We start from the raw sequence: 21,226 nt of genomic DNA, 5'->3' as shown, positions 1-21,226 counted from the left end.
TGTTAAATTCATACTGAAGTCCAAAGCACTGAAAGATCTAACAGTCCTTTAACAAATAGCGGTGTGAAAGAAATGTAACAGAAAGAAATCTAACTAGTATTACCCGTTAAAATACATAAATAATTTGGGAAAGGTCTTAAACAAATGCAAGACCAATATAAATGTCTTTGTCAAGATCACAGAGAGGGGGTTGGTACTAGTGACTGGGAGAATCAGGACATATGTTCCAGTTCTGGCTTTGGCTCTTAGCTGAATGCCACCTTCAGAACAAAGGAATATGCTCAACATTTAAAATTAGGAGTAAGATTAAAGCAAATTTTTACACTATAAAAAACCCAAACCCATACACATTATAATACACAGGTAACAGCAGTGGCAAATGAAATGTGGCAAGCATTCACATACCTAGAGTTCCTAATTAAAAAAAAAAAAAAGAAAAAAGGATGTGTTCATACCAACATGCATGTAGAACTCTCATTCTTCTTGTAATCTACCAGAAGCATTCTGCAATATTTCAAGTATTTCAAACCATTTTCATGTTGTTGATTAATTCTTTATGGTGTGGACTTAACACGGCCTTTTTTGTTTTCATTTAGATTATTCCAAACGACAGGATAATATTGGTATTCCTTGACAGAGCTGAAATACTATCCTGTTATGGAGCAATGAGGTAATGTCAGTTGTACAGAGTCTAGAGGTTTAACAGAGTTTGGGGGTTTCTAAGCATCATATGATGCCAATCAATTTTTTTTATTGTGTATGATTTTTATTCACACCTATCAGTTTTGCCATAAACTACCGTTTTACACACATGCATTTTTTTTGTCTTTGTCTTGCTGCTTTCTAACAGATTGTTCATTTCAGCAGTAGACACCTTGGACTATTTGCTGACTGAAAAACAAAAATACACTTAGATGCACACAGATACCTTTCCGTCCATATTTATGGATATGGATGCATGTGTCCGTTATAAAAATTATTTCTTTTATTGCTGAACAAAAACATATAGTAGCTTGTATGGGATCTACCGGGAGAAAATACTGCTGGTCTGAGAGTCTGTAAAAGGAGCAGACTAATTCCAGAGGTATGGATCCACAGTGGGGAATGCCCAGCTGGCAGCTGTGGCACAGCCCGAAACGGCAGCTTCGCAAATCATCCGGTTGCAGACCATTCAGGGTAAGACAGTGACATAGTCGTCGTCATCAATTTCTGTAAAGAAATCAATAAATCCCAAAGATGTTGTTACTGCAAGCGGCTCCTCTGAAAGCCCATGGTAAGCAGGCTGGCCAGTGGCCGTGTCGCTGGGCAGGTGTCAGTAACTCCGTCTCTGCTGTTGCAGGGCCAGGTTTAGGTCCCACGTGCTATGGGCTGGGTCCTCCAGGAGCCCGCGGGGAGCCAAAGCCTGCACTGCCTTTCCTGAGCCAGCAAGCTCTTGCACAGTGTGAGACCCCTTCTTCCTGAGGAACAGCCAAATGCTGGAAACCGTCCCCACTTGGTAAAAACATCAATAGCTGAGGTATAGCTATAACTATAGCATAACACCCCCTTTCTTCTCTGAATTAAAATGCAGCGGAAAAACTCTCCTCCAATCAAGGGAGGAGAGCCTAAAACCTCCTCTCCCTCCCAGACCTTGTCAGGTGCATTATGTTGTTTGAGAAGCTGGGGGAAAGGCAGAAATGGAATGCCTGGCACTCATTGGAAACTTCCTGTCCCTTGAAGCAGCCACCCTCAGCCACAGTGTTCCCAGGCTAGAAAACAACGTTCAAAAATGCCCAACAACCACTACTGTGACTCCAGTCCCCTGAGGTGTCCCACTGGTCACACTGGCGTGCTCAGGTGTGCACGTGCTGCAAAAGCCAGCTGCTGGCGCAACACAAAGGCCCGGGCCAGAAGAGTGTGGTTCTTGCTTTGGGAAAGCACCGCGGGGTTCTGTGTGGTGCCTGCATTTCAGAGAGAGAGAGATGCCACGCCATTAACCTAAGCTCCCTCTGGGAGCATGTCATATAGCAGCCTGAGGGGAAAGTTTGGAATGCTGTAGGAGTGAAACTGAAATTAAAATTGAACGTCAACAATTCCAAAGTAATTTGATTGTTTTGAGAAGACTCCATTTTTATGGACACCCACAAACATGTTGGTGGTGAAATGAAAGGTGGGGTTTTTTTTTCCCCTCCCTGTGAGCCCGGACCAGGGAAATGTGCATCTTCTAGAAAAGTTCATGTTGCAGGACCAGACAATAAAATATGCATTACACCCAGTTTTTTCCTAAAAATACATCCGTGCTACTGCACTATTTTCCATCTCCCTGGAACGGCAATGACAAGATACCAGAAAAATGTTTTTAGAGCAAATGTGGCACAGTGGTACAAGTGATAATGTAATGTCGGAGACCCTGGAAATGTCCCTTTGCTACTGTTTCTCTCAGACAGGTTGTTGCTGCACTGGCCCCTACACATGCAGCGTAGTGCATGAAGCGGTGGGGAGAGCTCGCCCCTTCCCATCCCATCCTGTCGGCTTGGCACAGGGAGCGCCGGAGCTGCTGCACTCTTGGTGTGTGCAGGAAACCAGCATCTGCCAGCACGCTACGACAGGAGGTACGACTGCAGCACAGAGAGGCTGGCCCACATGACTGCATTGTAGCTAGCCATCGTCACGAGATACAAATCACACAAAAGACTGCATATGCCAAGATTTTTTTCCCTTTACAATAATGGTACTTAATGGAAGGATCTCGCTTGCTCACACATGCTCACACTGTGGCTCTCGTTACACCTAGAGGACCTGGAAGAGTTTCAAGGTTATTTTGCAGCCTGTGACCTGATAGATACTGCAGCTGAGCATCAGGCAGCAGCAATGTGAAGAATGGCTTTCAAATGCCTGAGAGACGCTGACAAGTTACCAACAGTATCTCTAGTCATCCTCCCCAAAACAAAGACGTAAAGATGCCACGGGACTACAAAGCATGGTCTACTGCCTTGTGAAAACCTCCACCTTTACTGTAGCCATTTGCATAACATTTCTGTCAGGCAGAAACGCTGTATCCTTATCTTATACCTGGAACTTGTGAGCATAAAGTAGCAGAAGAGCAATCAGAGACTGAACTCTCTGGTTCCACAGCTGTGATCCTCAGCACAAGGTTATATGCTTCTTATTTTCAACACACCAACTTAAAATATCAATCACAACAAACCACTAGCTGGCTGGCTTCCCCCCCTCCTCCCTGTCCCCAGCATCTCAAAAAGAAGTGAGCTAGATTTTGATATAAAAACAGCTTTCAACCTGGACACTGAAGGTTGTGTCTTCATAAAGACAGCCTTCATGCCCAGAGAAGCGCAGGGAGCCAGCAGCCTGGCAGAACCTCGCGGGGTAAAGGTGGCCCTCAGCCTTCCCCAGACTAGAAGCATCAACGCCCATGAAGGAGTGAGCTGTGGGCACCATCGTGCTTTGCCTTCTGTATCTTGTGTAATTTTAATGTGTTGATTTGTGGGGGATGAGGGTATGTGACCTGTGAGCTGGGAATAACCACTTTCCACTGACCATAAGAGAGAAAGAAGGATGCTGAACTTGCCAGGGGAGCTGGTCTCAGAGGACACGTAGCAGCTATTCATTACAAACCTGTCACTGCAGTCATCTGTAAAAAAACCCAAACCACAAAGGCAGAGCTAAATTTCTCACCATCATAAAGGTCATCCTTTCCTGACTTGAACCCCAGGTTTCTTCGTGAGGTGTTTGGCTTCTTTAATGGGTAGCGGAGGTTTGTTATTAGTCCTTGATTTGGCTTCTCGTAAGTGTATATGAGGTCCTTTAACGTTCTGAAACGCCTCTCCGGAACACCTTCGGAAGTCTGCAAGGAAAGCAAAAATAAAGTTTGTTTGCAACTGCCCTTTGCGTGGAGTCCCCTCAATGACAGGAACAACAGACTGGTTCTTGTTTACCAAGAAGCTGTTTTGTAAATAGATTTGGTGACAAAATATTGTACTCTACTTGACACGCTGTGGACACCTGTTTGGTGGTGTGGCTATGGCACTGTGTAACCTCCCTCACTGTCTTGGTTTTTGAGAAAAGAACATCTTGAAGATATTGTCTCAGATGTGTGCTACAGCAATGCGGTACAGCAGAGCATCGAAGAGTAATGGCATTACAGACTTCCCGCTGGCCTTGGGACAGAAGTTCAGGGGCACCGTAATTAGCTCTCACTGAAAACGTTGTATTTAAACAAGCATGTGAGCAGCAGGAGCCAAACGTTTTACAAAATCTCATCATCGTCGCGCAAAGGACATGTGCAGAGGCAGCAGATGTGTATCCACCCAAAAGCCCTGCGTTGGCCGTGTCCTTTGGGCCTCAGTGGGCCTTCGGGGCTGCTTCCTTTGCCAGCTAACAAGGAAATAGCTCTTGCTTTGCTTTGCTGCAGCCTTTATCTTCCCTTCAGCCCTGTATGGGCCGGTGCCACTCCCCCTGTGTCCTGGCTCTGGCTGGGATGCAGTTAACTGTCTTCTTAGCAGCCCGTATAGTGCTGTGTTGCGAATTTGTGATCAAGTGTTGATAACACACCCCTGTTTTGGCTGCTGTGGGACAGTGCTCATACAGCCTTGAGGTTGTCTCTTTCTTGCACTCTGTTCCACCCGCAAGTAGGTTGCGGGTGCACAAGATGCTAGGAGGGGGCACAGCAGGACAGCGGACCTGAGTTGACCAAAGGGCTATCCCATGCCATCCCATGCCATCCCATGCCATCTGACACTGTGTTCAGCAATAAAAATTCAGGGAAATTTGCAACCTTTGTGCTTATGGAATTTGTCTTCCCAAGTAACCATCACATGTGCTGAGGTCCTGCTTTCCTGGAGGTGGATCAACATCTGCCTCCCCATGGAAGGCAGTGACTCAACTCCTTTGCTTTGCTTCACCTATGAAACTGCCTTTCATCTTGGCCCAGGAGTTTCCTCTTGCTCTTCTTTTCCTGGGAGCAAGCAGCTGTGTGGGTGCTTAGCTGCTGGTTGGGGTCAACCTACAACTAGAATATTCATGGCCGAATCTGACTCTTAAAAACCCTCAAACAGTCTCCCCTCCACCACTAATATATTATTTCAGTCTATTAGTTTAGTCAGCCAAACCAGTCTGACTTGAAGACTGGAAGAACAGAACCCTTCTTTCACATTTTTGGCAAAACCTTGTAAGGAAAACGGAGTTTGAAAAAACCAAAAAGTTATATTGAGTTATTATCTGCTGATAGGCATGACAGCAAACCCTAGTCGAGTGTCTATAGTCCAAACTAGATTATTTTCTGTCAACAAACCATTATTCGGCACGGGAAATTGTGTCTTTCGTACTCAGTCCAAACCACTAATAGGCAAGAAATTGCCAGCATGTGAGAGCTTGGTGTGTCCTTTATGGAGCGAGCTGCTTCCCTTCCAATACTGCTCAATTGTTGGCAGCCCTCGTGGGTGCCCTGCTACTAGCGGAGGAGTGAGCCAGCTTTTGAAGGGTCCTCTCACCTTGCCTAGGGATTTGATCGATGCAGTCTGCTCTGACGCTTATTCAAGCAACGAGCAGCCTTATCTGGGGTCATCGCTTCAAATCCGTGGTTCTGTGCCTCGGAATCACACAGAATGATAGATACATCTCTTTTAAATCAAAAAGATCACTGCACTCCTCTGAGTCCCTACAAGGTGTTGAGTGCAATGGCAGAGCTTTCACATAGGAAAAGCTAATTAGGAACAGGAGGCAGTAACGAAAGCGATAGATTTTTTCTTCAATGCTACCTAAGAGAAATGGTCAAATCAGAAAGCAGCTGGTCAGTGAATAACAGATCCACTTCGGTTATAAGGGAGCTCTACAAAGATAATAGCTACTTCTCAGCTCTTATGTAAAAATATATCTATAACATTAAAAAGTCTAGAACTGAGCAGAGAGGAAAGTAAACTTGGAAATATTTTCTAAGGTACGGTGTCCACGTATATCAATTCTTTTAGTCAAGATCATGATCTTTAGTGCGATCTTTACAGGTGAGATGAGAGTTACTCACCTGTATTTTAAAATATCCTTGGTGCTCCCTGAAGATACGGTAAGTGTAGATGAGGTCTTCAAAGCTGCGAAAAACATTGTTGCATACATCAGGCTTTTTATCAAGACCACTGCAACTTGCTTAGACTGCTACGGCTGATCCTCACAGCCAGGTTTTGGTTTTGTTTGCTTGTGTCTTAAACTGCAACGTAAGGAAAGACTACACCCAAGGAAACAAATCTAAAGGAATGCCCAACGCTGAATAGCATCGATTTTGATATCTATATCTCTATAGATGTATGTATATGCATTCATTTTTCCATTTGATTCATGTATCAGAGGTTTAAAAAGACTTGAGATTATCTAAGGCATATCTTTAATTGTCTGTTAGCCAAAATGACTCATGCGTGTTGTTTTCCTGCGTCTCAGAAACCCAACTATTACTTTATCATGCCTTGCCCATTCAGATCTGACCCTCGCTACATTGCTATGCAGATCTGTTTGATTTTTGACCAAACGTATGGCACTCTTCTTTGCCCTGCAGAGTCAGGCCACGTATGGGAAATGTAGCTACGAGTGCTCTGATCAACTGCAGCCACCACACTGTGCTTAGTAGCGCAGATCTTGACAAAGCATGCCCAGCTAGCCCACCTCCACACCAGCTACCCACCTGAGCTTTCCTCCAGCTGCTTAGTGCGTTACTATGCTGGGTTTTGTACTACTACAGCTCCAACTGAATAGATGCAGTAAGTCAAGGCAGTGAAAAGGCTTCCAGTTTACTCATCCAGAAAAGGCTGGATGTCACCGAGAGCTTGTATTATTTGTCCTGAGGCGGTAAACCACAGATTAGACCCTGAAATTCCATGTAAGGAATGCAGGTGCCATGTAAGAGAAGAGTTCTTGCTTCCACAGGGCGCCTAAGTCCTTGCCGGACACCAGCAGAGTTTCTTCATGGTGTTAGAAAGCACTTTGTGCAAACGTTGACGTGGGAATAAACTGCACGCAAAGGGTTGGCACAGGTGTCACAGAGAACTGCAGTATCTCCATCAGCAGTGAGAAGGGGAGCCGTGACCTGGTCGACTTTCTCATTTACACCAGCTTGGACTCATCAGACAACCTTTTCACAATGGAAAGACAGCACTAATCACGTACCCCTCCTTCAAAACTGGAGCTATAAGGAAGACTTAAACAGCTCCAAAGACAAAAGTGAGGTGCCCCTCTTTCCCTCAGGTCACACTCTAGGGGAAAACGGGCTGGCTTCCAACAACAGCCATGGCCACAGGAGAAGCAATCACCTTGCAAATGACTGACCTAGGGCTGAGATCAAGGACGAGTCACCTGGGACGGGACACAAGACTGCAATGCTGTCTGGAAACAAGCACATTGGTACGGAGTGATGCCGTGAAAGACTCCTTGCCAATGTCTTTGATCGTATTGATAGAAGCTGGGAAAGATGTGAGGGGGCAGAGAGAGCAAGAAAACCCTATTGATCTAAATAGCGGTAAAGAATGATTCTGTAGAAATCTTGCGGTTCACCTTCTGCATGAGATCTGACATTTCTCTGGAGAAGAGGGGAGGAGGTTGCCAAGGCATACACAGGAGTGGGAAGTTGCAGAATACTTTTCATGCAATCTGCTTTCCTCGTGGGAGCCCTCAAGTAAATTGCAGCACCACAAAGCCATACTGTTGTTCCCCCCGTGCTGCCCCACACAGTGACCCCTCAAGCCATCTGTGCCTTTACATATTCCAGAGGTGATCATGTACCAGGCTACTTCCACCTAGACTATGTTTGCCTTGGCCAGAGTACAGCTAGAGGTGTGCATGATACTGGACTCAAGAGCATGTGTGATGTTGGGTATGTTGTGGGCTGAGCGTCTGACCCCTGCTGCCGACAGCGGATGCTGTGGTGGGAGGAGGAGACACCACATGTTTAACAAAGCGTAAGGAGACTGGAAACGTCTGCAAACAGCACCTAGTATTAAAGACATGAGAAGCTGTGCAGTAAAAATGAAAGAGACAGAGAGAGCAAAGCAAAACAGAAGGGACCCTTGAGACTGCAAAATGAGAGAATGTTTCCTATGGTGAAATATAAGATTACTCTAACCAGAAGTTTCAAAGAACTTAGGAACTAAACCTAACACAGACCTTTAGAGAAGAGTAATTTGATTCCACAGACATCCCACCCCCTCATCTGTCTTCTTATTCTCCTCACGCGTGATCCCTCCCAAAACTTCATATCGCACTTGTATCACAAGAAGGCTGTTGAATTCTGGGAGAGATGTTAGTAGAACAGCCTCCAGTCACCAGCACCCAGAACATGACTGCACAGGTCCTACTTCTGAGAAAACTATTCCTTGCATTTCCCAGGGGTTATTATTATTTTTCATAATATGCAAATGTTTGAACACTCAGGCTGCTGATGGCTTTGGATGTATTTTGTGAACAGAAATAAAAACTTTATCAAATACCCCAATGGCAGCTATTGAGGAGATGAACTGGACATCATAAGCACGATCAAAAAAGGCAGTAAAGTTGCAAAGAAATACATACCACAGCAGAAAATAGAATATGTACACCCAAAAAACCCCAAACAGAAACACACACCAGTGGGGAAGTGAGGGCAGGGAGGGAGCAGTATCTGAAAAGAAGTTCTTCTAACTGGTGCACATGTTCATCAGGAGGACCTCAGCTGTAGCTACACGAATAGAGCTGTTACGAGAGGGAGAACCTTGGGGTGAAAGCCTAGCTCAGGGGACTTGTGCATAAACAAATGGGAACTTTGGAAATAAACTACTTTGCTCCGCAAAAAAAAAGTTACTATGGACTGAGATGAGGATAAGACTTCCAGTTAGAATAGATTTACTTGAATTAACAGAGTTGCATCATAGGGATGCATCTTTTGGTTCCTGCCTCCTTGAGATACCTGTGGAAATTCACATGTTCCTAGCTCAAGAGTATTTTATAAATGTGGGTGTTCATTATTTACACATAGACACAGAAGTAAGAAAAAAAATACCAGCAACCGATCATTTTTGAAACTTGCTCTTTACCGATCATCTAAATGTTGAGAGGTTACTGCCTGGATATTATTTGGCTACTGCAATTTTTACTAAGGAAACATGAAACTAACGTTAAAATGGAAACTTCTGTTTCCATGTGAACTACAAAATAATTACCAACAGATGCATATGGTACAAATTGATAAAGTGCCTGGTCTGGGCACAGGGAAGATCCATGGCAGAAGAGCAGGGTGAGAGGAGCTTTTTCTGGGAGAATGACATTGAACCATGAGGAGAACAGCAGCAAGAGCAGTAGGTCCACACTGAGGTGCTGTCAGAGACCTGGGACAGCTCTGGATGAAAGCAGCAGGGTGCTGTGGAGGAAGACCTATCAGCAGAGCTGTGCACCATGCCCGATTAGAGAAGAGATGAGTTTTGTCCCACCATTCCAACTCCCAGATACAAGCTGGGAGTGCCCTCCCCTCCCCTCCCTCAGTCAGTAGAGGATAAAGAGTTGCTTGCTTTTTCTAGCAAGTGGATCAACATCTCTGCCCTTGGATCAACTAATCTGAGAGGTGTGCATCATTTGTGAATCAACCGTATTAGGTGCTAAGCAATGTTTTAAGATGCAACCCTAATCCGAGAGTGGAAACAGCACTGAGAGTTTCAGGGTTGACTGCATCCAGTTTTAGGATTTTCTTCTTCTTTCTTCTTCCAGCTCTCTTCTGCTGAGACAACTACTTACAGACGGACCAGTCTTGGAGGCAATTCTGAGCCAACACACCATCACCATCCCATCTGCTATCTGAAGCCAGCCCTTGCTTTCACCTCTGCCAGCCAGCAGCTGTTATACCATTGCTGCCACCCCTACAGTTTAACTATTACATTTGTTAATGCATGAGTTAAAGTCAAATACACCAAACACTACAGTTTTTAAGAGTTTTTAACACTAAAACCCACAGAGGCTATCTGGAAGTCACATGCTGTTTCAGATGCCTGCCCAGAACACCAGTGACAGATAAAAAAACATTTGCTCCAGCTATCATAAGATAGATCTGCTTTGCCCTTAAAAAACCCACAACGAACAAACAAAAAAACACCAGGAAAGGGAAAGCAACTGTGTTAGCATGGCACCAAGCTTAATCTTTATGTCAACTCACCTCTGCCCACAAAACAAGGTTCTGTGTTACATCCATAGTTCAAACTCACGGCTCACGCCCAAGAAGCCCTTCACTGTCTCATCTCCCTCTCCCACACGAGAGCTCAGAAGCCACCTTCCCACGCCAGGGACTAGCTTCTTCATCTTCCTCTGTGCCAGGATCCTCATTTATCCCTTCTGACAGCATATGCATGCCCTTTCCCTCCTACACCCCGTGCCCTCCCTGCATCCCCTGCATCACCTCCTTCCACACCATACTGGAGGCAGGTTGCCACAGCCCCCACCCTGAGCGCTCTATTTGCCCCCCACTTGCTATTTCTCTTCTTCTTACTCCATCATTTCACTGACCTCCTTTCTTCCACCTATCAGCCCCGTAGCACTCCATGTCCCTCTCCCTTTTTCTCCCTTCTCCTTTGATTCATTTCAAAAGCAATGCTTTTTTGATTATTGACAAAAACATTTTCTGGTATTTTTGAATTACTTAGATGTGGTGTTAAATTTTTTTCATGTCGCACTGAAACACATCCTCAAGGAGAGTGGGAAACCTCACAGGGTCAAACAAAGACTCTGAGTCTAATTTATAAACTTTGAATGCATTAGGAACAGATCAATTATAGATGAAAAGTGTAAAACAGGCTTCTTGAAAGTGAAAGAAAAGTGCTGTTCCCTACAGGAAAAGAAAATTATAAAAATTTAGTTGTAGTAATAAAAGTTATAGACAAGATGTTGCGATTTTCTATGCCCATCTTGTTGATGGACTTATATGAATTCAAGCAGGACATTATAGCTTTCTGCCTCAGCTTATGTTCTTACATCGGACAAAATTCCTTCGAAGCTCAAGGCTAAGATTTCATCAGACAAGAAGCCCATGAAGAAGGAACTATTTTGTAACCTACTGTGAGGCTTTTCTGTGCCTCAACAGTGCTAAAATGCTATTTACCCATTGTTAAAGAGGCAGCAACTTGGGTAAGGTTCTTCCCGTGTTTTGGCAGGCTAAGCTGTTTTCTCTGGGTTCCCCTCACTGGCTGCAGAGAAGCCAGCACTGACAGATTACAGCTCATCTCTCCTCTGCTGTATAAAATGTCTCTTGCAAACACCTCCCTCTCACCATACACTGTGACGGAAGCCTACGGCAGCCAGCATTACTTGGATACATACACACCCCTGTGGAGTCTTTTAATATTAGGGAAGAACCATTAATGTTAGAGAAGATGAACACGTGTCTTTGCATCTATCTGAAAACACATAAAAGATTTAGTGTTAGAGTACTTACAAAACACAGAGACACAGGGCTCCTTCCACGCTTTCACTCTCTCGTATTAAATAGCTACCGTTCCTTCCATTCTTGGTCAGCAGATCTTCACAGGCTCTTTTTGTTATCTTTCCATGAAAAAACGGGAACTCCATGGACAACAGAAACCAAGGTCTCCCACCTTTCAAAGCAAGTCCAGAGAAAGGCAGAAGCATTAAAACACGGACTTCTTCCAAGTGCAGCTGCCCGCAGACAGCTGGAGCTGGAGGTGCTAAGGACGTGAGTGCATTCGTGGCGTTACCACTGACCCGCCTGTAGCCAAGGCGGCAGCCAGCCTGTGCTCGCGGCTCATGAAAGCAGCGATGGCAGGAAATGGGAAATGGTCTGTCTACATGGGTCACACTCTATGTCAGAAGGGAAGATAAAATATCTTTTGTCATGTTATGTCAGCAGACATTTGACTTGTGCATCGCATTTCTAAGCTCTGCAATAGCTGAGTTGACACCAAAGTATAGTTACATTTTTAAGTTAACTTTTACGTTTGAAGTGGCTCAAAGCCCTGCAAATAGGGGATGCTTGGATTCCTTTCCTTGCCAGACTTGCCTTCTAACACAGCTAACAAAGCCCCCAAAGTTTTTTTCTTTTTTCTTTTTTTTAAAGTTTTTTTGTTTACTTGATTCTTCAAGTTTTGGTGAAAGTTAGCAATATTTGAGAATGAGATTTTTCAAAACAGAGCATTCCCCCCACCCCCCTCTTTCTTATTTCCAAAGTATAGCTATTTTATCAAGAAGTTCTGCTGTCTCTGTGCTGTGATTTAGAAAGTACGGCAGGAAGGAGAAGGGGGTCAGACAGTGTCTTCTGCTACCCCCAGGAAGCTGCTGTCAATTCAACAAGGACCAGCTGGAGCCACGTGTAGAGCTGTTGCTCCCCGATGAGGGGGATGCTGCCCTGCTCCATGGAAGATGCTTTCCCAGGCATTTTGTAATTTCCCTGCTGGAAGCCAAGGACCAGGGGACAAGCGCACAGACCTGCAGAAGCAGGTCTCAAGGTCAAAGCGGAGTCCAGCTACATGAGCAACTGGCAAGGGTCTTCTTGATTTCAAAACGTGCTGTTTGTATGTTCACCTCCTGTCTCTGACACCTAGGGCCAACTCCTTCTGAACTATGAAGTCCTTGTGATGTGTCATGGTTTCCCTGTTGCCAGACCACACCGGTGAACCCCCAGCCCTGAGGCAATGACCCCTGCAGTTTCACTTCAAGACAGTAACACCTGGCACCACTGCTGCCACTTACCCTGTTAGTACTGGTGACATTGGACCTGTCTGGTGCGATTCCAGGATCCACCTTGCTGATGATCCACACAGAAGACAAGGGAATGCCAAAAGATGCCATTCTGATATTTCACCCCTTCTCTTTCACAAATCCTCCCCCATTTTACCAAACTCCAAGAAACTCATGATGACAAGCACTTGACAGTTAGGATAGGCCAGAGTTATGGCATGGTGCTGGCAAAATCTCAGTTCTCCTCCCTTTGTGTAAATAAAGTATGATAAAGGATCAGGTGTGATGGTGGGGATGGTCAGTCCTATGACCATTATTTTCCTGTGTGTCATCTACCTTGCTAAAGCCATAAACTGGGCTATCCTACAGGAGTAATACATACAGGAATAAAAATAAATAAATGAATACAGGAATAAAAAATGTATAGGGGAGGGGGAAATTATCTATAGGAACTTTTGTGGTTTTGTTCAAAATTAATAGGTGAATCTGAGAAAAGAATATGAGTGTTTGTGATGTCCTGATCAGCCTCAGTCATGAAGCCACAGAATGCTCCAGGAAGACTTCCAGAAAAAAAGCAATTATCTGTTTATGCAAGGGTTTAAACAGAGTTCATCAAAATAACCTGTAGAGCTATGCAAGGATTTTGATAGAGAAACAAAGTGTGAGATATAGTGGCTGCTGGCATCTTGACCACGGAGTGGAAAAAACACCCTGTGGAAAAACCAGGGTAAATACTGGCTGAACACTGATGAGCAAGGACAGCCGTGTTGTATATGCAGCTGTTACTTCAATATTTCTTACTCTGACAACTTTATACACAAAAAATTCTTATAGTAACATTAGTGTCTTTAACTGCAAGTTAATCATACATGACACTAAGCATTTCTAGATGGTATCTTAGTTCAGGAGTAAAGCAAACTGGTACAGTTTAGGGTCAAAGAAATTTAGGGAGTTAGAAAAACAGATACCCCTAAGAGAGAAACCTACAAGTAGCAAGTCCAAGGTGAAGTTAAAGCTGAACTCTGTACTGCAGTGACCACAGATTACTGATAAGTCCCCATCCCCACAGGGGCAGCGGGGGGAAATACTTCCCCTCACCTTGCAAGCGTCCTTAAGAGCATATTGCAAAGGTTCTTCTTGTTATCAGATATACCTGTATTTTCCTATGGGTCAGGACTCCGTGGGGCTTTTGTGTACGTAGCTTATAAATAGAAGATTTCCATGAGGTAGTGTGAGGTGACCGGCTGCCCCAGCAGCCCAGCTCTGCACAGGACGAGCAGCGGCTGCTCAGTGCTGCCCTGCTTCAGGCAGGGTCCCTTTCCCCTGCATCAAAAGGAAAGCAGATAGGAAACAGCTGTACGTCTTTAAGGAAGGCAATGGTACGTGTTCTTCATAATTTTCCCTAAAGCCCTCATTAGCTACGTGCAGAAACAGAAAACAGCAATTTCAGTAGATCTCACAGAACTGAATCTAGAGGTTCCCTAAAAGGCTGACCAAAAGGTTGACTGCTGACCGCTCAGTAGTGTGCTGCTCTGGTGGCAAAATAGGCTTTTGAGAAGATGAAAGTGCTCAAGGAGAAACAGGAGCTGCGGCTTCCTTCCAGCAGCAGTCCCCATCCCCAGCCTTGCCCACCTTCCTCCTTTGGCCACACTGGGAGCATAGGTTCCTCCTTGCCCAGCCTTTGCCTTTCCCTGCCAAGGGCAGACGCAGCGCTGGTGCCGGTCTTTAAGTCAGCACGCTTGTGTTTCATCGAGCCTCTTTGGAAGCCTTGCACTGGCTTTGGAAAGATACGGTGAAGTCTGAGATGACACTGAGAGCCAGGAACAGGGCATCATGCAAGGGGAAGTGGGGATCAGGAGATGCTTTGGATGGAGGAAGCGTGGCAGGGGCAGGAAGAGGGTACGGTGCACAGGGCAGCAACTGGGGAGACTGGGTGAAAGAGAACAAGACAATGGAATGACAGGAAGAATACTTAACAACCATTGAAAAGGAAGAGGCAATGGACCTCAAAAAAAAAAAAAAAAAGAAAACATGCTTAAGTGGGACGTAAAGTAGAGTTTAAATCAAGGAACTTAAATGATAGTGACTTTATCAGAGACCTTGCAACAATGTCAAGAGGCTCAATGGGATGAGAAATTTTGGAATAGCAATCAGGAGTTACAGTTGAGGGAAGAGTTAATTTTGCAGTGGTATAACAATTAAGGATTATCAGAAAATTAATGAAAAAAATAATTTGTGTAATAATGTAGGACTAAAAAAAAGAAGGGGAAAAATGGACAGAAGCTTGAGAATACAGAGAAAGAAGATTTGAAAAGGAAAAGCTCTGGTTAAAGGGAGAAAGGAGTTAGCCTGTCATAAAATAATTCAGTACGCCAAACAGAAAAAGATTTTAAAGAAAATGAAACAAGGACAGCAGAAGGGTTTGAACTGGAAGAAAGACTTAGCATAAAGTAAAAGGGGCTGGAATAGACATCACATATTAGTAGATTTGGTAATAAGTAACTGAATGTAGTGAAAGATACTATCAGCCATGATCACTAATACATGTAACCCCCTCCCTTATTTCAAGGTCTGGGCAGTTACTGAGCTCCTGCAGTATCAGAGCACTGGTGCTTACACCGGTGCAAATAAGAAATTTTGAACTTGGTACTCAACTGTGGATACCACTACTGGTGAGGCTCTGCTCGGTCTTCCTGGTTTCTAAGTCTAAAACCCACTGAACTGAATCGCCTCTGAAATCCTCTGGGAGCACGGATTCAGGTGCCTGAACGAGTGCCTAGTGCTGCAGGAGACATCCTAGGACAAGTGAGATGGCCACACAGGGCTGGCAGGTGTGACACTGGGCTGCCAGGTGTGACACTGGGCTGCCACAGGCAGGCTCGTGACCTTTTGGGGCAGATGGAGGTCAGTCGGAATAACTACAGCATCTCAAGCAGCACTAGATGGTGGTGAATTGCTACTTTTACGTCTAAGGAAGCCAACCCTTTTACCTGCTTCTTTCTGCTCCAGATGCAGAAGAATGAAAGTGAAACCACCTTCATTTCAAGAGAAAGCACGGGGGGCTCAGTAGCTTTCCCTGCTGAGGAAAGTTTGCTTTCTTCACTATATTTGTGCACCTATCTAGCAATTCCCTACTACAAAAACAGGTATGGTCTCCATTCCTCTTTAGAAACACTTCCATTGTGCTTTCCAGGAAAAAAAGAAACTCCAGCTCCTGCTTCTGTCCCAGCAGCCACAGCACTGGGTCAGAACCTGGGACCGTGGACTTCCTTAGTGGTGTGCAACTGCATAACTAGCTCTAGTTAGAACCTCAGCAAAAATTCACATTTTCCAACCATCGTGGTAAGTTCCTGTGAGGACAGGAAGGAATTTCTTGTGCAACTAGTCAGGTGGCCTTCTCTGTGCAATGCACTCCATTTGCTGACAAGCGTGGTCCCGCATCTGAGGTATTTCTGTTGGCCGGGGGCAGGGGCAATGACGTGTTTTACGTGGTAAGATTAGACCTTTGCTCTGGTTAATCCAAGACAATTGTTTGAAAAATCTCTTGCCTTGGAAAGCATCATGAGTCATGATCAGAGGGAGGAGTTGTGCAATGATGGATTTTTAGTTCCTTTTAAGGCTTCCAATTCTTTATTCAAACAAAGAAGTGATATTCCCAAGCAGAAGTTCTAACTGTAAACCAGAAACTTCAGGCACAGAAAACCTTCCTGTGGTTCTCCATGCACTGTGCATGAAGCAAGAACGGCTTTGGTGGAGTTGAAAAGTTGGGAAGCATATGTCATGGCAACAAGTTTCCACAGCTCCCTTCAATAGAAGAGGGCACCCAGGAATTAATATGATCTTTTTACCTTACCTTACCTACCTGTAGTGTTCAAGTGAATCTGGGAATAGGAGCTTCATTTAAAAGCAGAAATCATAGAAATATGCCAGAGAAAGAGGTCTGGGAGGGTGAGAGAAAAGAGAGGCTGTAAACATGGCTTGATCTGTCGCTAAACCAACATCATTTGGTGGCCAGACACAGGAGCTCCATATCATACCTTGTATGCACACATATACATATATATGCTTTGCTCTGGCCCTGGTGGGCTAATTCAGGGCAAAAATGAAAGGTCTGGCAAAGACAAAAGAGGACTTGTGCATCACAGCCTGGGCTACCTGTTGATGGACACCATAAATACCTGGAAGACAGTGAGAGATGTTGGCCACCACAGAGCTGTGCCACAAGCCTCACCACAACTCGTACCACGCAGCATCAAATCTTCACCGTGTGTTGGGATTACATACCAATATATCTCCGTGGGCCAAATTTAGCTGCAGACTCTGAGCAAGCATTTCCTAACTGGCTTAAGAAACTTAGCAAGTACTTTTGGCTTACACAAACCTGCATGCCCAGGGTGCTGTGTCAGCTGAGTCTGAGCAGCCATCAGAAATATGAGCCTATGGTGTTAAATGTAAATTAATTAAATTATGTACTTAAATAATTGTATTTAATGAAATAAATTAAATCTGTGTGGATTTCAGTTTGTGGGCTGGAGGATGCAGAGAGAGAGCTACACCTGGGTTTCTTCACCACTGTTCACCAATAGAAATTTCCAGACTGCCTGAAGTCAGAGAGGCTCTCGTTTGAACAGAAAAGAGCTAGAAGGGGTGTTGCTTACGTGACAGGTAGGAGCAGAGTCTTTCTCAGTGAATTCAGGATACTGCATGGCATCATCATTTTTGTGCATTCGGAGTGGAGCTGGGCGGAGGAGCCCACCCTGGAAGCTGCTGTAACCCTGCCTGGGGAAAACCATGGTGGGCAAGTTTGTGACAACAAGGGCTTTTCATTTCAGAGGGGAAAAAAACTCTGAGAGCTGCTCCAAGCTGTGTGCAGTTAGTGATGAGAGCCTGGGGAGAAGGTACAATGGCAGTGATGCCCCAAGGCGGCGGGGCTTGAGCAGCTGGGGCGGTCATGCTGGGCTGAGCCCCTGGGCATTGCCACTCAAATCTTGGCTACACCAACCAAGCTGTGGCTGTTGTGCATCTGCTTTTAAAACAGTTTTACTCCACTCCAAAATAGGATTAGGTTGGGTTTTTTCTCCTTATCCACCAAAGGAGATTTCACAGTTCCCAGGGTAGCCTCCTGCAGTGACTAACTTTCAGATGTCAGCGGGGAAAAAGCAAAGTTCTTTTCCCCGAGAGACTGCCTCCCGAGCTGCTCCTACTCCTATGTGAAAAGAGACAGCTAGATCATCGCTTCCTAGAACCCCTCCGTATGTCAGAACACTTAGGTCCTTCAGCCAGCCTCGTGTTTTCCCAACTAAGTGCAACTACTTCCTCCAGTCTCTTCCCACAAGCCACATTTTCTTGCAAGCGCTCTCTTTGGTTTTCTCTGACGCCACTGTGGCTACTACTTCTATAAAATTTGATGCCTATAATGGAAAAAAATCTTTTGATTAGAAGAGCAGGACAGTTAGCTCCTCTTCCCTACGGAGAACAGCTGTTACAGAAGGCCAGCACCATTCCGGCAGCCAAGTCCTGCTCGACCATCTAATTTCTTTTCTGCCGTACTCCTGCCTTTACCCATTTTCAGTTTTCCCTCCTGTTAGCGTAAAACTTAGCGGGGCCTTTTCATAGTGACACCTCATATTATCCAGCACATTGAGAGCTCTGGTTCTACCACCTCTCCTGGCTGCAGCTCTAACAGCAAGGCTCTTGATAGCATCTCCTGGCAGCGTAGGAAATCTGAGGAAGAGCTGGGCTGCTCATCAACATTGAGTGCTCACTGAATAATTGGGGAGGGTGTGGGAGATTGAAAGCTGTGGTTGAAAGCAGCGAAAAGCACAGCCGGTGTGCTCGGCAGCTATTGAGAGCAAAGCAGGAAGCTGAAGGGTCATTTGCTGTTTGACCAGATAGCAAAACCACAAGAAAGCACAAAGCAAGCTGCATTCTAGCTAAGGCTCCTGAAAATTTGAGTTCTCGCTGAGCTGTGTCACTAGGCAGTCCCAGTGCTGAGGCTTACTGTACAAACTCAACCAACAAAGGTTTTTGCAAGAAGTACTATTGTATTTACAAATTACATTTAATTTTGCAGAATTCACAACTGTAGCACTGTATATACACCAGCCTGTACTTTTGCAATGTATCGTGCCTGGGTACAAAGTTATTTTGTGGTATTTGTTGATGGCAAGATTTCATTCAGACTGAAAGAAAAATCGTTATGATGTAAATGAAAGAAGAAAATGTAACTAGTGTGTCTATTACTTAAGGACTGCTGCTAGAGCTGCCTGTGCAGTGCCAGAGTAAATCCCCAAGGCTCCAGAACTCTGCCATTAGCTTTCTAATAAAATGAAACCTAGGAGGAAACCCCTGATTTATAACCGTGTTAACATGTTGTCTGTTTTTAAAATACAAGTAAAATGAAAATGATCCTTCAAAATGCAAACTTCTCTGTGCTAAAATTAGAATTAAAAAGTCATAGAACCAAACATTTTTTTAAAATGTTATATATATATATAAGTATGTGTAAGTAGGGGGTTTTGGTCTTGAAATCATCTAGAACTTTACTTAAAAATTTACTTGCAAGATAGTCACAAAAGTAACATTTCCCTTCTCACTGGCAACCCTGCTGTCAGGATTCTCAGTGATCCATAGTCAATTATTCCCTGAGCTTATATTTCCAATTTTTGTATTTGAGTTGATATTCTTGAAAAAAAAAATAAAAATCAGAAAACCTGAGAGATGGGGGAAAAAAAGGTTTCCACTGACATTTTTCAGTGTCTTTAAACTGAGGAAACTGGCGACATAAAGTGTCTGCTTAGAGAGATCTTGGTGCCTCCAGAAAGGCTTTGGCCAGGGAGTGGAGAGCAGATGCTTGAGGGATGTGGAATCCCACGGGCACTGGGCACTGCGGCTGTTCGGCTGCTGCCTGCCTGCAGAGGAACCGCTCAGGCTGACTGGAAAGACATTCCAGGAGCTCAATGCCACCAAAATTCCTCTGCAGACTTCAGCGAAAGACCAGTTCCACCCAAAAAATGATAGACTGGAAGTTCATTCAATCCATCCTAAACGGCACAGGTCTTTGTAAGAGATGGACTTTCTCAGAACAGGTCTATACTACAATAACACAATCTTCAAGAGCTACGGAGCCCGTTCTTCAGCCTTGTTTTCACAAAAGCAGCCCCCTCCCCCGGTTTGACAGTCCTGCTTCATGTTAACTGTTACAGACCCTGAAAATCCAGCTCCGAAGACATCATTGGTCCCAAATATCACATCAAACAATTCACTCAAGGCAGTAAGAAGTCAGTTCTCATCACAATGTCCCCCCAGCACTGCCTCTCTGTTAAATGTGCAAATAAAGCTGCAGGAGATGACAAAACCCACCGACAATCACATTTCTACACTCCTGCTATGTCCCATATGACTTCACTACAAAACTCTCCTTTCGTAGGCTTTGCCTTACTGTTTGACAACAAGACTCTGACCAGGGTGTTCATCCACCCTTCACATCCAGAGTTGCATCAACAGTGACAACATTTTTTTACCTTCTCTGTTTACTCTTACTAATAGGTCTTTTTACCCTTACTAGGATTTTCCTAGTCACTAAGTTGCCATCATCCTGTCCAGGGCGCTGTGTACCCGGCAGCTACAGCTTACCACTTTGGAAGAGTGGCTTGTCCTAGTGCTGCTGGTTTCCACCTTTGCATAAACTTGAAAACACCTTTTTTTTCTGTAGTAATTAGGCACTGCATACAGTAAAGAAAAACAGAGGATGATAATGTGTAAGCTTCAGAGGGCTCTTGCATAATTTTCTGAACCACTCTGATGCCAGCATTTAATTACTAGCCTTCAACTACCAAACACTTCCTATTCCTTTACTGATTGTCTGGGCAACACTGCAGAGAGGCGATCAGAGAGCCAGGCTCTCCCAGGGCACGGCGCAGTGCATGCACAGGGCAAAACAATGCTCCAAACCCTCAGCGGTTTACAAGACACGTTCACATAGAGCCTGGGCTTGAGTCCACTCGAGCAAGGCAGACAGACCCAAATCCTCATACTTATGCTTGAGAGTATCAACTAGGTTAAAACTCAAATGGGAGTTTAAGTCAGAGACTTAATAATAATGGAGTCAAAAGAACAGCTTAGAAGAACTTTGAAGCAGGATTTGTGCAGTGTATCAAAGCCAAAGCATTAGTGCAGGAGCGGGCTGGAAACTAGGACCATGCATGGCAATCAGTTAGCTGAGGGGAATGTGCTCGAGCTTGTCTAGACAACAATTAACATGATGAGGCGTGTTTGCAGAGCACAGGGGAGTGGGGGACGGATGCCGCCAAGGAAAGGTAACCCCTTGCTGTTAATTGATGGTAGTTAACCACCAATCAGGGATTGCCTAGTATGTAATTCTTAGCTTAAAGAACCAATCTGTTTAAAACGCGCAGCTTCTGAAAGTCTATAAAACCTCGTGCTTCTGTACAATAAATCGACATCTTGCTTGCATCAAGCTATGTCCCATCTCTTCATTCGCCGCACATTAGGACTGCCCACCTAGTTGGAACCACAAGGT

At 44.7% G+C, this 21,226-nt stretch overlaps 1 protein-coding gene across 1 annotated transcript; it reads right to left on the bottom strand.

Annotated features, from left to right (window-relative positions):
- Positions 1-121: 121 nt before the first annotated feature.
- On the bottom strand, positions 122-20,408 carry LOC308059199 (SH2 domain-containing protein 1B-like). Its single transcript, XM_080376185.1, has 8 exons — positions 17,343-20,408; positions 16,547-16,624; positions 13,838-14,007; positions 12,697-13,395; positions 11,426-11,808; positions 6,017-6,080; positions 3,673-3,841; positions 122-1,209 (listed from the first exon to the last, which is right to left on the bottom strand). Exons 4-8 carry the CDS (start codon positions 12,793-12,795, stop codon positions 1,172-1,174), a joined length of 753 nt encoding a protein of 250 aa, XP_080232311.1. The 5' UTR covers positions 12,796-13,395; positions 13,838-14,007; positions 16,547-16,624; positions 17,343-20,408; the 3' UTR covers positions 122-1,171.
- Positions 20,409-21,226: the final 818 nt, after the last annotated feature.

Source organism: Falco punctatus (genome assembly GCF_963210335.1).
Source record: "Falco punctatus genome assembly, chromosome: 2".
Taxonomy (NCBI): domain Eukaryota; kingdom Metazoa; phylum Chordata; class Aves; order Falconiformes; family Falconidae; genus Falco; species Falco punctatus.
Note: the sequence above shows the minus strand (reverse complement) of the source record. Positions and strands in the feature narration are given on the sequence as shown.